Source organism: Fringilla coelebs (genome assembly GCF_963513975.1).
Source record: "Fringilla coelebs genome assembly, chromosome: 1".
NCBI lineage: Eukaryota > Metazoa > Chordata > Aves > Passeriformes > Fringillidae > Fringilla > Fringilla coelebs.
In genome coordinates this window covers 114411139-114427561 of record NC_140028.1, presented here as the reverse complement: position 1 = coordinate 114427561, position 16423 = coordinate 114411139, and the positions used below count along the sequence as shown (strand labels likewise).

At 43.1% G+C, this 16423-nt stretch overlaps 1 protein-coding gene across 1 annotated transcript in view; it reads left to right on the top strand.

Annotated features, from left to right (window-relative positions):
• RARB (retinoic acid receptor beta) overlaps positions 1–16423 on the top strand; it is a 90610-nt gene that overhangs the window by 64376 nt on the left and 9811 nt on the right. Inside the window, exons 4-5 of the mRNA XM_084226665.1 lie at positions 5681–5841; positions 12604–12780. Of these exons, the coding sequence (XP_084082791.1) occupies positions 5681–5841; positions 12604–12780 (338 nt within the window). The remainder of the gene's footprint in view (positions 1–5680; positions 5842–12603; positions 12781–16423) is intronic.

The following is a 16423-nucleotide window of genomic DNA, read 5'->3' as shown; positions in this document are numbered from 1 at the left end:
AAAAAAGGAAAAAAAAAAGGTTAAAAAAAAATACCAGGAGTGGCTGGAAGGGCCAGTGTACGTGAAGGCAGGAGACAGGACGATGTCTTCTGGATGTGTGGTGTGTTCCCCTGTGGTTGAACTGATGTTCCTGGCGCGTTGGCTGGGGCGGGTTTGCCATAGCTGAATGTTATTTCTCAATAGGAAACCCTGGGCGGGCTAGAAATCTGTAATGGATGTGCTTGCTCTGTGCCTGGGGAAAAATGATAGCGTGCCAGGTGCTTATGAAATGTCTTCCATGATTGTTTCTCTGTGCTCCCTGTTAATTTTGATATGTGTCTGTAGAGAGATACTATCTCACTTAATTTGAGATGTTTTCTTCTGGCGATTGTTATCCAACAGCTGACATGGTTGATTTCTCAGAATCAGCTACAAAATATGCAGGTTTTGATGTGTTTTGGTTTTGTAAGCCCCTTACACAACTGTGTACTTGCTATTTGCTTTGTCCATTAGAAATGAGAGTTTTGTGTTTGAAATAGGCTTTGTCTCCAATCATTCGCCATATGTCAAAGCCAACTTTTGGCATGGAAATTTGTTTTAAAATAGTTTCCTGGCTTTTTTAAAGACTGAGCTGTTTTGCTTAAAAGAAAACATTATTTCATCTGGAAATCACGACCTAGGAAACCAATCTATTTATAACTACCTGGCGTTCTGCATATTTTAGTATGTTTGGCTTGCAATTGCACTGCCGTTAATGTGAACAGGAATCCCACCGTCCTGAATTGATGGCTTGTCAGTTTGTAGAGTGTGATTTTGCTGCTTTTGAGATGATTGTTTTGTTCCTTTACATGTCTTGGCGATAGGAAACTCAAACTCGTTGAGTTCCCTCATCTTTGTGCTTTTTTCCAGCAGTTCTCAGGCCTGGAATTTGCCTGGGATGTGCAGCTGGGTGTTGCTTTGGATCATGGGGTCAGACAGCCCAGTTCAGCAGCAGCAGCAGGCTTGCTAAGGCTCCCTTGATTTGAAATTTTCCAAGGTGGCTGTTGGGAAAGACACCCTTATGGACTGCCATTCCATACCATTTAACACAGTTTTTTGAAGAGTAATGTGTGCTGTGTTGGGACTTAAACCTGATGGTGCACACTTGGCATTGGCAGTAGGGTGAGCGTTTTGCTTATTTGACTGAAATATTTGACTGAAATTGGCTACAGCTGCTAACTTGTGCCAGAATTAGAATTTTTTTAGCAGCTGCTTCTGGAGCTGGAGAAGCAAGAGTGTGGAGGAGCTGTGCAAGGTTTGTGGGTTTCCATTGGCCTGGTGATGGAAGCCCAGGCTCCCTGGTGTTCAGACAGGGACAGGTGGCTTCCCAAGGAGCAGGAGGACAGGCGGGACAGTGAGCCTCTACCCAGAAAGGGGAACTGGCGGGTCTGCAGCATTCCTACCTCAGTTCACCTCTCACTTCTCTTCTCTTTGGGTTTTACAAACAAAAGGAGTCTTTTTGCAGACCGACCTTGTGCCCAGCACTGTGCAATTACTGACTTGCTCTGTGTGCTTTATGGTGCTTTTGAGGTTTGTTAGCTTAACGAGTAACTTCCAAAATATTTGGGGACAAGAGAAGTGTGGTTTTACAGGAATGTGAACTGACTGGAAGCACTAGTAGTTGTTGCTACAGGAACAAAACCAGCTAACTAGTACACAGAGCTCTTCAAAGGTCACGGGGATCTCCAAGAGGCAAAACTGCAGTGATAGCATTTCAAATCATGAATTTATAGCTGATTAATCATTTAAATACATGAAAAGAGCTGTCTGTGTATCTTCTGGATATCTGGGGAAGCGCAGATTGTGCAAGTAGTAGGAAAAATTGCATTGTGAGTGGCAAGTTCTTCTCCCTTGGACATGTTTGTCCACCTTTGACAAATGGATGTACAAATATTCACTATTCAATGATTTTACCTGATTGTCTAGAAACTGTCTAAATCTCATGGGCTGGATCCCAGCTTATCCTTAGCCAAACCTGAGGGGTTTGTGTTTAAGACTGGACAATTCCCTGCATTAGGACATGCTTGAAATGACCCCACTCAGGCAGGAGAATTGCTGCAAGGTTACTAAATGAGAGCTCTGGGGTTCTCCAAGAGAAGCTGTTTGTGTCTTCTCTATACTTAGTTCCATCTACAGCAGGCCCTGCTTTCCTTGAGGAATGCGTCTGACCCTCATGCAGCTTTTGTGCCCTGTCCATCACTTCGAGCAGAAAAGGGAAAGTGTATCTGAGGCTAAGGAAAAAGCAGTGGCAGTCCTGGGGTGAGGAGAACAGACTGAGCGGGAGGAGGCTGAACATCTGAAGGTAGGGGCTAGTTCTTAAGGCAACGCAGTACCTTTGCCAGCTTGTGAACCCTGCTGTGGCTGCCTGGAGGTTTCTGGGTGTGGAAGTGCAAGTCCTGGCGTGTGTGTCAAGGGGACAGGGAAGCTGTCACAGGAAGATGGATTGGAGCAGACGTGCACAGGTATGGGCGTGACACTCAGCCTCCTGAGACGCGCCAAGACCTGGCTTCCTCATGTATCAAGATACACCTTTTTTCATTCTCTTTCCCCACACTATCACCTTATTTATTTTTCTTTTACTTCCACGAGTTCTCATAGGGCAAGAGAGCTTCCATACTGTCCCCTGTTGGGAACTCCTAATTAATGCAGCCATCAAGTCAGAATTTAGTGCACAAGTAATGAAATTCATAACCTGAGTTTTCTATGGCAGCATTAACTGTGACACAGATTCATCACTGGCGTATCATCATTAAAAGGCAGTGGAATTGCATCGGGGATTGATGTGATCATATGCATGTAAAGATCAAGATACCAAAAGGTGTGATTTATGTAATATAAGCATAAGCTGTAATCCAAAACCCTTCCCACATGCGGTGTGACAGTTCCTGTTCCCAGAGCAGTGATGGTTTTTAAATTTACTGCATAAATGTGTGTGTGTGTTTATATGTTTTTATTTAACTCTTTTAAACATAGTCTTGTCTTAAGGTCTTTCTGTCCTTTTTTTTTTTTTTTTGCACGTTGATTTATAGCTGTAGTTAAATCTGCCCAATAGTTTAGTGTTATTGAAATGCTTTATATTTTTGGAGCTTGGGTGTTATACATCAGCACTTTAATCCATTATCTTACAGGGAATATGGAAACACTGACAGGTCTGATGCAGTCTTAATGAATAAAATAAGAAGATATATATTATTCTGGATGTTCATTATTTTAAATGCTATCAGAATCATATAAGAAAGTTAATGAGGAACAAAAAATGTTCCTAGTTTTCAGGCTGCATTACTTCTCCCCTTTCTACCCTCTGATATGCACTGAAAGAGAAAGAGGACAGAGCTGGGCCAATTTGGTGATGAGGACTGATCAGCAGCTGTCCCTTGGTGGCCTTTGGAGGGAAAGGAACTTTGGGTACACTGCAGAAGGAGCAGTGCTGGGGTAGCAAAGGAGCATGGCATGCTCCTGGTCTCTGGGAGCCCTTGGCACCTGCTTTGAAGCCTGGCCTGAATAATGTTTATCTTGCACAAGGAGTTCAAAACTGTTGAGGGAAGTAGTTGTTGAGGCCGGCTGCTTGGCAAATTTGTCAGTCAGCTTGTAGAGCTATAAGTAAGTGGGGCTTTGTGACAAAGGTTTATTGCTCTTTGTGGTTGCGTAGGAGTTTACAGAGTTTTCTAAGGAACTCTTTTATCTCCCAAGTACAGCAGTGATTAGGATTTGTTTCTGAAGTGCAGTGGCAGTTTGTAGCACTTGAGACATAGCTCTGGGTCTTGGATGTTTTTTCAGTGCAAAACATGGTGCTTGTGCTCTGCCCTGTGGTCCAGAAAGCAAATCAGAGCATTAGCTTGAGGGGAAAACTTGTAAAAGGAAGTGGGGAGGAACCAGTCCATCCCCCTAAACCTGACTATGCTGGTAGCATTGTACCTTTGCAAGGAATAACCTTTTTGGTCCACTCTTGCCGGTCTGCTTTGGGTCTGTGCTCTCCAAACACCAAAATTGATGGTGTTCAAGGCTAGGTTTTAATCCAGTGAGGTGCTCAGCATCCCAGCCCTGATCCAGCCAAGCACATGACTGACTTCAGTGAGGTCTGTCACACAGTTAGGTTCATGCTTAAAATGTGAATGACCGGTGTCAGTTTCAAATTCAGACCCTTAGTAAGAAGACCAGAGCCATACATTGCATGGACTGTGTGCCTAGTGGCCTTGTGAAGGAGAAACAAATACTCTCCACATCTCTACTCCTTGTTTTCTATTACACACAATACGTTATTTCTGTAGATGCCTCTGACTCCGATGCTTTCCCAGGCCACTATTTTTTCTGCTCTTTATGATTATTGTGGTTCACTGGCATGTAGGAAGCGACCACAGAAGATGTGGAGATGGGCTTGGGGAACCCACAGGGAAAAAGAGCTGACATGGAGGTGGCTTTGTGCTTCCCTCCCTTTGGCGCAGATGGATGCACTTTTTGGGGCAGGACAGTGCAAATAAGAATCAGCAGGTCTTTGGCCATCCAAAATCCCCAGCCATGCTCACATGTTCCAAACCCACCAGCTGCACCCTCTGAGTTTAGGGCCTTGTTTTAAATATTGTGAGGTTTTGAATTCTAACAATGTTAAGATTGGTTTTATTTATCCAGTAAGATTTAGTCTTCAGGGTGTTTAATATTGACATGGAGTCTTTGGGGAGAGGGATTGATTTTGCTTGGCTTTGTTGTAAAGCCTTATGCATCTGGTTACACTTAAGACGTTAGCTTTAGCTAACAGCAAGGCTCTTGATAAAATTCACAATTACTGGCAATACTGCGGACATGGACTTATCTCCTGGGCACGTTTTGTAAAATTAAGCTATTTTCATTAAAAGAACAAAGAGCAGCATGGTGATGGAGCAGCTGTCATATTTTATTACAAAACACAAATATGTAGGAAATCAATTACAGCAGGAGTGAGCACAATGCATATTTCCAGTAATCCCCCACGGCCGGGGGAAGGTAGAAGGCTGATCTGAGTGCAGAAGCAGATGGCAAGCAACTTTAGATAGCTTCACTGCCATTTTTTCTCTTTCAAGTGTTTGTGCTTCTCCTTTGATCTTCAGAACTTGAGTTTAATGTGTTTCATCTTCTTTTGTTTACTGTTTTCACATTTAACTTTCCTTTTAAATAACTTCTGTTTGGTGGAGTTTGTGTTAGTGTGGGGCTTTGTTATCTTCCATGCTGAGGTACTTAGGAAGAAAGACAGTTGCTGTCTTTTTTTGGTGTTGTTCACATCCAATAAAATAGTGACTGCTTCTCTGCAGAGGGCTTTGCCATCCTCCTTGCACAACTGTAGTTCTACAGTGAAAAAATCCCACCTCACAAAGTTATTAAGACACTGTGCATATGAAGTTGCAGTAGAATTTCCTGGAAGGCAGATAATGTGGGATTGTGATGACACACCCACAACAAACCCCTGTGGAAGTTTGATTTAATCACTGCTCACTACATTTAGTTCTTAAATTATTTTTAAATGAGTAAGCTGGAATTAATGACCTCTCTGCACATAACATTTTTATATTCACCTAAAATAATGTGTGTTTAAAAATAGCACCATTTTACAGTGATTTGAAATAGAGCAGCAAAAGCAACATAGGTTGATCTGAATAACCTTGTGTGATCTGTATCTCTACTTTTCTTACAGCTGTCAGAAATGACAGGAACAAAAAGAAGAAGGAACCTTCAAAGCAGGAGTCCACAGAAAACTATGAAATGACAGCAGAGTTAGATGATCTCACTGAGAAGATCCGAAAAGCTCACCAGGAAACCTTCCCCTCACTCTGCCAGCTGGGAAAATACACTACGGTGAGTAGGATTTGAGGCACAAAGTGTTCTGGATATGCCTGGATGATGTGAGTTTGGAAGCTCTGGACATTTTAAATAGATGGAGCAGTAAAGTCACTCTTTGCACCTCCTAAGCCAGGAAAAAAACAGAGGTGTGTGTGCAAAGGCTGCCTGCTGGGGAGAGAAATTGCACTTAGATGTGAGCGCTACTTAGCAGTATCACAAGAGACTCCTGGAGGATTAACCCAGCCAAACGACCAGCTCCGAGACCATGAGTCAGTTACATTCCATCATTCATTAGAAATTTCTTGGCTTCCAAAGATGTGATCTCTGCTCGTGCATCAGCAGATTACAACTTTGCAGGTGTAGGGAGTTCTTAAATGCTGCTGGATTACTGGTGATAGTCCCAAAGCTACCAAGGTCAAGGAAAATATGAAATGTTTAAGTAAAACAGTTTCCAAAATGCTCATTTGCAGTTTATTCCTAGAATCATAGAATATCCTGAGTTGGAAGGGACCCACAAGGATCACTCAGTTCGACTCCTGGCTCTGCACATGACAGCCCCCAAAATTATATATCCTTTCCCAGTCTACCAAAAGATCCCATAACAGCAAAAACTTCTGCTGCTTTTAGAAATGAAAAATCAACACACACACCCCCCCCACCCTCATCAAGAAGCTCAGTTTTATGGCAATTTCTCCAGAGATGAGTCAGGGAAATAATTTTTCATCTATACATATATATGTTGCTAAATACAGGGAAAGTCGGTGATACTAGTTGATTAAAGAAAACTCAATGTCAAGTTTGCAAATCCAGTAATAAAAGAGATGATGAAAAATAACTGTTAGGTAATGCTTAGAACCTTATCAGTAAATAAATGACTACTGGGTCTGGGCTTGCTGTTGGTTGCAGCAACATTGACTGTTTCAGAGGGATGCCAAGCCTGAGCTAGTCAAGCCTGTGCTCTCATTGCTGAGAGCAGGAGTTTAGGAGTGACATGGCTGGGGCAAGGAGACAGCTGCCTCCATGGTTCTTGCCCTCCAGCCCCAGCTGAAGATCTGGGGCCAATCCTCAGAGGCCTGGTGAAGTATTGCTGGATTGCTCTCTGGTTTGAGTAAATTTTCTGGCTATTGAAACAAACATTACATTTCTCAGAGTGATGTAGGCAAATCCCTGTGTGCCATCAATATTCACTGTTTTAGCAATCAGGGTGCTTTTTAATGGCATATTAATCTATTTACAAAACAGAGTGCAAGGCTCAAAACTGAGGTCTGAGTGTAAGAGTTGGTATTGGAGTGCAAGAAAAGCAAGCATATATGGTGTGATTTTAGAAAAAGGCACATTTTTCATGTTGCTGACAGTATTTTCACAAGCACATTTAAATCTGAGTCCCATGTAAACTGGTTAGTACTGGGGAAGGAGCCCATCCTCCCCATGTTTCTCTGGTCCTTCCCAGCAGGAACACAATAGAATGTATTTCCACCTTACCTGGGAGTTAGCAGAGTGCACTGCAGCTGGTGGGATGGCACTGTACTGCATCCTGGTAAATACCAAAGATCCTCAAGGGTTGAAAGATAAACCTTGGCACCTCTACACTTGCATTAGGTACTGGATGCTGAAGGATCATTAATCTTTTAGCTCTTGAAATGATACAAGTGGATGGAATTGGAGAGGGCCTTGTTTCATAGCACACCCAGTGCTGATGCCTTCGTCCTTAGGTTCTGTCTGAACCCCATGGGGAGTTTGTGCCCCTCTTGGAATTTCAGAGCCCTTGTTGAGAGCACCTGGATCTCAGTAATGAGCAGATGAATCTGGTCTGTCTGTGGAATACGAGTAGCCATGATAATGACTGCACTCTTTCTGAGGCTGGATTTTGGTCATTCATATCTCAAGCCTGATGGGACAGTCTGGGGCAGATTTCTTGTTTTTAGCTTTGCTCTGTTGGAAGTCCAAAGCAGGGAACTGCTGCACAGGTCTCACCCCCTCCTGCTTTGTCGTGGTACAAGTTGCAATAACAAAATTATACTGAAAGAGTTATTTTTTGCTTACCTTGAATCTTTGAGAGTGATGCAGCTTCCTTCAAACACTACATCAGAACTAATAGCAGTGGGGCTAAATACTGTCTTCTTGCTGCATTTTCATTGTCTGTGTGTGAAGTGCAGAGTGTTTAAATATCTCATCTAGGTAAGGACTGGCAGCCACTTTGGCATTTTATGCAGGACCTCGGTGTTAAGAGCTCATATGGGAAGGACAGAGTAGTTCTTCAGCACTGAGGATCCAAGAGGATCTGCAATGTGGAAGCTGTGTGTGCTGGTCACAAGAGCACAGCTCTGGTGCCTGGACACCATCACCAGCTGCTGATCAAGCAGCAGGGCTCCAGCAACAACCTGAGACACTTGAAGCAGAGACCAGAAATCAAAAAACAAAGGAGCACTGAGCCCTTTTTCTAAGTGCTGAGTCCAAGGGGAGTCCATAGGCTAAGAGCCTATGCCACTCTGCTTTTTTTGATGGTAACAATCTAGTACATGTGGAAGATTGCCCCCGGTCCTGCTTTTATGCCTGCTTCTGCGTGCTGTCAGTCGTGAGGCACGGCGTGCTCACACTGCAGAGCACACAGATTGCTTTTATAACCTTAGAGTTTTTAATTTAATTCTCTAAGTGAGAGGTGAGAAGTGAGTGTTTCTAACCAATGTGGATTCCATTGAATTTTGTGAGCCTTGCATTTGTGTACTGACAGGAATGGTGGATGGAAGAAAGTGCCTTTGGTTACACGATCATTCAGACTGTTTTAAAAGATTTCGTTTGTTGCTAAAAAGTGCAAAAACTTATAGGAGTGTAAAATAAAAAAGACCTTACAGAGATATAGTAAAAATAAAAACCTGTTCAGGCATTTGGCTTGTGTATCTGGCTCCTCTCACTCTTGAGCACTGCAGCCTGCATTTCCCAGAGGGAAGGGTTACATGGTGATTTTTTTTTTCCCCCCACCATTGTGTGGTTTTAGCTGTTAAAAACAGTTTTAGAGAAGCATTTTCAATTATTTTTTTATATCCATCTGCTCTTTAGAAAGAAAAAGTGGCCCCGTACTTTGCATAACTAATAGAAGTCTGCTTAAAATAACGGGAGAATAGCCCTTGTATTAAATTCCCTGGGTCATTTGACTTAACAGTTGCATTTGGTGGGCAGTGACAAGTACAGTTCTGCCAATGATGAGAATCAGCAAGCTTTTTAAATGTAATGGATTCCAAAAGTCCATCATAAACAGATCTGTTTTATTACTGTCATCCAGGTAAGAGAGAGAGCCTGAGTAATTTCTCTGGAGATGTCATACTTTATAGTATAATTGAGTGTAACTATACTGCTTGTCCCTTGAGAGTGGTATTATTTGTAAGTCTACAGCTGTGTTACATCCAGCCTTGTGATAAAGGGAGGATGAAACAGAAAACAATTTTGGCTCTGCAGACCCTTGCTGCAGATTCTCCTGGGTTGCTCTTGGCTAGCTGGAAGTGAAGAGGTTCCACATCTTGACAGCATTTTGTTCTTTCTAAGTGCTGGTCTTAGAAGTTACACAGCTATTGTTCGGTGCCATTGAAGAGGAATATATATATATATATTAAAAAATATAAATGTGTGTATCTCCTGATACTGGGACTGAGCAGGGACATGTGCTGTGGTCCTCAGTGAACTCAATGGAGCTGGAGTGCATTGCTGCTTTTACTAAAGAGGCATCACTAGTGTTCCTGATTAGGGCAGAGTGCCCCTGTGAGCCTTGTTTCCTTTGTAAAGTGGATTTTAAAGACAGTAGGGATTCTGCTGCTGTGTATGTTTCTATGAGTACCTCATCCCATATTGTTAATGTGGAGACAGAGCAGCCTGCAATGAAAAAACAAAAATGATGGAAAAAATGGGATCAATTTATGTGGCAAAAATGGCTGTTTAATTGGATTTCATAGCAAGGTTGGGCTTTTCCACTGATAAAGATGCCACTAGGGTGTATTACAGTATTGTTCCACCATATGTGCACTGGTGCATAGGCCTGAAAAACATGTGAGACTGCTCCTGGAAAAAGACACCCAAAAATCCGCTTCAGTAAAATATTCAGGAAAAGTCGTAGCGTCTGCATCTTTTTCACAGCATGGATAGAGGAGATCTCCAGGCAAATTTAATCAGTTTTTGTTTCTGTTGTGCATTTTTTTTAACCCTGTGTTGTATTGTTCAACGTATACATAGATATTGAGCCAGTTTTGGCTTTTCAATACCGAGAAATGCTGCTAAAAATCCATCTCTTTTTCCTGTGACACTTGTCTTGACATTCATTAACAGATAGAATGTTAAAACTCTTTCCATTTGTAGCATCTCAGAGGTAATGTGTAAACCACATTAGCTCCAATGCCGAGGGATCTGGCACCTGGCATAATAAAACACCTGGTTATTTTGTATTTTATTAACTGCCCCTTCTCTTCAGTTTGCATAATAGAGAGTTAGATTTACATTAGTTACGACGGTCGTGCATTACTCCTAATAGAAGACACGTCAAACTTCCCATTGCTGCCACTGCAGCATGATAAAGTAACCTCATATGATACTGATGAAGATTTCGTTCACACTTGCTGGTTTCATGCAACGTCTTTTTTTCCAGATGGATACCCTATTGTAAAATGATTTCCTGCTTTAGGCTCTGCTTTGTGTAGCTCTCTGCTATGCCATCTTTCTATGAACTGGATAAACTGCCTATTAAATTTAATTACAGCCTGAATGACTGCACATCTTGATCTTATTTTTCCTCCAATGTACTGTATTTCACCAAGGTCCTTGAGGATGAAATAAAATAAATCTGAGGGATGCATACTCCAGTAGCTGAAAAAAATGTTTCAAAGGGCATTACAATCACTGTTAACTCATTAGTTTTGGACCATTTTGAAGGCAATACTTTAGGTTTAGCATTATAGAGACATCTTCTTTTGTCATTTAAAAAAACCCAAAAGAAAATAGAGGAAGTTCCCAGAATAAAAATTCAAATAGAAATGATGAAATGAATTAATTATCCCCTAAAGAGAGGGGTAGCAGGAAAGAGCATGCTGCTCCTTCAGACTGTTCAGCACAGTCAGTGTTTATTTTTTCCAATTAGGGCCTAATGTAAATATTCCTGGCTCAAATCTCCATGCTGTTCCAAGTGAGGGTGAATGTCAGGCTGGTGGCGCCCTGGGGACCCGTCAGGACTCTCCCCTTCATGACTGATGGTAGTGGTGGTGTCTTGTGAAGGCAGCCTGGGATGGGGTCCAGAGCATCACAGCCAAGCTGAGCTCACTCCACATTGCCTCACCAACCTCTTCGAGCCCTGTGTCCTTCCCATGAACCAAAGAAAGATGACAAGATAATGGCTTCAATGGTTTTCTAAGAGGTGGATGTCCTCACCAGCAGCAGTGGTGGTGGCAGGCTCATTGGAAATGTTTCCTCCAAGAAAGTGTGATCTGTGTAATTTGAATGCTTTTTGATGGCTATTTAATCTGCCATGTCTGTTAGACTTTTAGGTTGAGACTCTGCTCATTTAACTTTAATTTTAAAGTTAATTTAACATTTTAACTTCAACCAGCTGAGACTGAGGCAGCTGATCACATGGGCTTCCTCTGCAGCTGGGGAGGAAGCCACTGCCTGAGCATATTTTTATGGGTAAAATTCCTCCTGCAGTGAAGAGATCACCCAGATGCTGAAGGCAGCTGTGATGCACACTGAACTTGGTGGCTTATGAAACAGGGGGTTGGGGGACACCATCACACTGGCTGCATCCTAAACAGCATTGGGTCAAATGGTGACAATACACTGCATGTGAGGGCAGAAGGAGAAATCTGGGTATTTCAGAGCTCTGTCATTACCTGTTTCTTGTCACTCTGCTGGAGTCCTGGGTGGATTGGAATGGACTCACCAGGTCTTCTCATGACACCCAGTGTTGGTGGGCTGGCATCAAATGGGTCGCAGCAGATTTTGAGTCAGATTGTTCTTGGCTGACATGTTCAGTTTTTTCAAGGTTTAAGTGATTGGTTCAAGTGTATGAAAATGTGAGTTTGATCACAAACTTAACACAAGTTTCCTATGCAGTCTAGAAAATTATGGAGACTTTGAGGTAGGTGAATATAAACATTCCCTGAGAGATGCCACCAGAATGTCCTTGTTACACTTCCAGCAGTGGGAGCGTATGTTGTATGCACCATCAAATGAGCACATAGCATTCATCAAGGCACATGGGATTTTCCTTAACATCATGTAAATAAATGCTCTGTAAGTCATGAGAGACTGTAGCTTCAGAAAGCTGTGGCAGAGCCACAGAGCAGAGAAATTAAGCAGAACCAATTTTCTAAGACCTTAAGTATGTGAAACTGTGTTCCAAATATCGTGCTGCTTTTTCCAGAGGAGGACTCAATATTCTTTTTCCACTGTTCATTTATGTTTTCTGGGGTACAACTGTAAATTGTCTTTCTCAATGCACTTATTATATAATGGCAAGGAAGAATAATGAGGGTGGCATTTGGAAATGTTTAAGTTCATTTGTATTCCTTGTACAGATGGCCTCTGCAATCATAAGTAACAGAGAAGTATCCAAGGAATTTTCAGGCGATTAATCCAAGTTTAAAACCAGCATCATCCCAACAGCAAGCTGTAGAAAATGCCTGGAATGTTAATAGAAAGTACTTCTGGAAGGAAAACGTAGTTGTTGTTTCCTTCCCTTGAAAACCGATTGCTGAAAGGGACGTTGTTGATTTATGGTGCCTTGTCTGTGTGTCTTTGCAGAACTCCAGCGCAGATCATCGGGTTCGACTGGACCTTGGGCTTTGGGACAAATTCAGTGAACTTGCAACAAAGTGCATTATTAAAATAGTGGAATTTGCAAAACGATTGCCAGGCTTTACAAGTTTGACCATTGCAGACCAAATAACTCTACTGAAAGCAGCCTGCCTGGATATACTGGTATGTATTTTTAGCATCATTGTTCTCCTACTAATGTGTTTTCTATTCTCCTTTTTACTGTAATTGACAGGAAGACAGGGGTGAAATATGGCCCTGACCTTACTGTTGTAAAATTTGGCTTACTGGGTAGTCTGGTGCAGTCAGAAGATGACTCCAGCACACCTATAGAGGTGTGTTTGGGGGATGAGTATACTTCTCAGAATAAGTCCTTACACTTTTTGGGTTTCAGTAAAACACATTTTGGTATTGTGGCACGTGTAACTTTGGAAAATTTTCTTTACTGTTAATACCGAAGAGAGACCTGTTTTTCCTTCATTCCTCCTTCATCCTTCCTCCCCCCTCTGCATGGTCCTATGCATAAAGGATACCTAGAGGAACAGTCCACTGTATAATGGTTTAGGAATGTGCTGTTCCTCTGCTCATGAAGGAATTTAAGGAATAAGACACAAGTCTTCAGAATTAGAGTTTTTAAGCTTTTAGAGGGGAAGCTGGTGTGCCTGGAGCCTGTCAGATGCAAGCCCCTGGCACTCATATCCCCCTGCTTTCTCCAGTGCTGCAGGTATCTGTGGAAGTGACCAATATAATGGACTCACTACAGGTTTTAGCTAAATGTAATTTAATTTTATACAGGCAAACATGCAGCCTGCAGGAGGAAACTGTGCAGGTGGGCTGGGAGTTTTTCTCCAGACCTTGCCTTGCCACTATGTCAAGGCAAAGCTGTCTTCCCTCCCTTTGTCTCTGGTTGTTTCTGTCATGCTGACCTTCAGAGGAGCCCTCTGGGATCTCAGCATTTCTTTATCGAGACCTTAGAGGTCTTCAGGCTTTTAGTGGCAAATATGCTTCGTATTACTGGTTGTAGCAATAACTTGCAGTAAAGCAGTATGTTCAATGTAAACATACTTTAAATGTTTCCTTCTGAGCACAAACCTTCAGGTCCTCATTGAGCCAAGCTTGGCCAGTCTAGAAGCATCTTGTAGGATGGCTACTGTAGATATATTTTTTGTCATGACACAGGAGTTTGAACTAGGGAAGCTGAAGTTGAAGTAATTAATCTTGGAATTTCTAAAAGTGCATTGCTTCAAACAGGATCATGTTGAGGGGGACGTTAACTGCTGTGACCTTTTCCTCTTGTTTTGTCAAAAGCTGTTTGGAAGAATCGCATCAAGAGGACATTGATGAAGGAGGAAGAGGGGTAGGAGAGGGGAAGGGGTATCATTCTTTGGCCTATAGAAAAAGGGAAGGTTGAGGTTGCCCTGCCATGCTTGAGAGTCACCTCTTGTTGTTCCCTTAATCCAGGCACTCATTCAGAGTCAGCCGTGTCATTGTTGCTGAGAGTGTCCCTCCGTGGGGCAGGGCCATTCGTTACCGACTGCACGCCTGTCATCACCAGCTCTGTCCCCATCAGATTCTGTTACGATCCCCTCACACGAGAGGCAGATGGTGATCAAAAAACTGCAGCATTGCCTCGAGTGTGTTCTGCCAGCAGCAGGGGATGGGAACTGCTTTGTGCTGTGCTGCTGTAACCCGGAGCAAATAGTTAATACAGAAACTGTACAAAAAGGGTGGGGAGGAGCCAGGACATGGCAAGAACCTGCTCATCTAAACCTTTTACCCCTAAAACTTCAGCCCTCAAGCTGGCACCCTGTTTGTTTGTGCCATGCCCTGGCTCCAGAGCTGCAGGATAACAAATACCCTAGTTCTGTAATCTGTGAGCTCCCGATGCTCTTTGTTGGGGTGGGCAGTGGCAGCTTGCCCTGGGAACGTGCACAGCCCCTGCAGCAGCTCCACTCAGTGCTGCCATTGCCAACACTGGCTAAAAAATTGAGGGGACCCTTTTTGGTTGGGGCTTTGCCTCGATAAAGGCACTTTGATCAAAGTGATTAAATAAAAGCCTAGTTGCCAGATTAGAAAAAGAGAATGAAGCAGGTGGTAAATGGTGACTTTATTTCAACTAATTAATGGATAGAAAAGTTGATTCTTTAATACGATTCACCACTTTTACTTTGTGGCCATTGGCAAACTACAAGCTCTAGTTATAAATTTCATTGAGGCCTGTCATTCCACATCACCTGCTCATTCTGTTTTTTATTTTTCACAAAGCCAGAGAAGGTGACACATCCAAGCGAGCAGGGCATAGTGAGCAGCATAGGAGCCTGCAGCTGGGAGGAGCTGAGGCTTTTCCAAAGCCAGGAACAGATACAGCACGGCTAATAGTCCTAACTTTCCTGTGTGACATTTACACAGAGTTTATGTGACTATTTTATGTGCTGCTTAAAAAGAAAATGGGATAATTACCATGGCACAGTAATGCGTAGTGTGCGTGCTGCTTGTGAAATGCTGTATCCATTAAACCAGCATCACCTGCACATAATCGGAATTGCAGTGCTGCTCTCTGTCTTTATTTAAGCTGAACATCAGTACTGGAGCAGTTGTAATAGCACAAATTCCACCCCCCCTCCCCACGAAACAAGCCAGTATTCCTAGTTATGAGTGTTTTGTTTTGTTGTTGTGCCTTGAGATGCAGAGCGAGCGCTGCTGCCCCTCCTGCTGCACCGAGCACCCAGGGGCTGCTGTGTGAGCTCTGCTGAGCAGGGCCATGAGCCCCAGCAGTGTGCCCTCATGATCCTGCTGCTCTTCCATGCCCTGGACGTGTTTCCAGAGCTGCAGCACGTGGGAGGAGCAGCGTGGGGCTCCCAGGTAGGGTGGCCAGGCTTCCCTGCCAGCAGGACCCCTTCACTGCCCGCCTGCCCTTCAGCACCAGCTCTGGAGAGTCTTAAGCATTTATGGACCCTGCCAAGGCCTCTGCTCAATTGGTTCCTGTGACTGTGGATGCTTAAACCCTTCTTAAACAGGCTGACAAGGGAAATGGTGCCAGGAGCTCAGTAAACTCCGATGAGTATGGGCCAAAGAATTGTTTTATGTACAAACAAACACTAACTCTGGAAGGGAAAAAGCATCAAGCTTCCTGAGGCAGCTTGAGGCGCCAGATGAGGATCGTGGAATTTATAGCTTGTCTGGTGCCAAAAGTTTTAGGGATAAATATTACTAAAATTCAGTCAATAACCCTTGTAAAAGTGAGTGCTTCTGTCTGCTGGTACGCTGGCCCAGCAGCGGCCAAGCATCCCCAGCCTCGCTGAGCTCTGGCAAGACAAATATGGAAAGAATCCAGAGTCCAGTCTATCTTAAATCCAATGGATAAAAACCTGAGAAGTCTTTGAATGCTAATCCTTAATGATGTAATTTTTGTTTTCTGTTGTAAGCCCCTGTGCGTTGATGCCAGGCAGGAATTTGTGTGTGCAGAACAAGCTGTGCTGACGGGGTTTGGCAGCGCCACGAGGCATCATTGCTTCAGAGTCACCTGCCCGGGTTTCTCCTCTCAAGGAACTGCCCCAGCCAGCTGAGGCAGCGAGTGTCTAACAACAGGATTTCTTAAAAAATAGGCCCAGATTTCCCTACCTAATCTGTTTAAAACTAGTAACAATTCTGTGGTAGCAGCAATGTCATAAATGAAACTTTCTGACTGAGTTTGGTTTTGTGCCTCTGGTAGGGTTTTTGTTTTGCACTTTATAACAGGCTCGTAAGAATCCCTAATGCTTTAATATATAAATATTCCTTAAAACAAAGGGCCCTTTAATAATGAGGG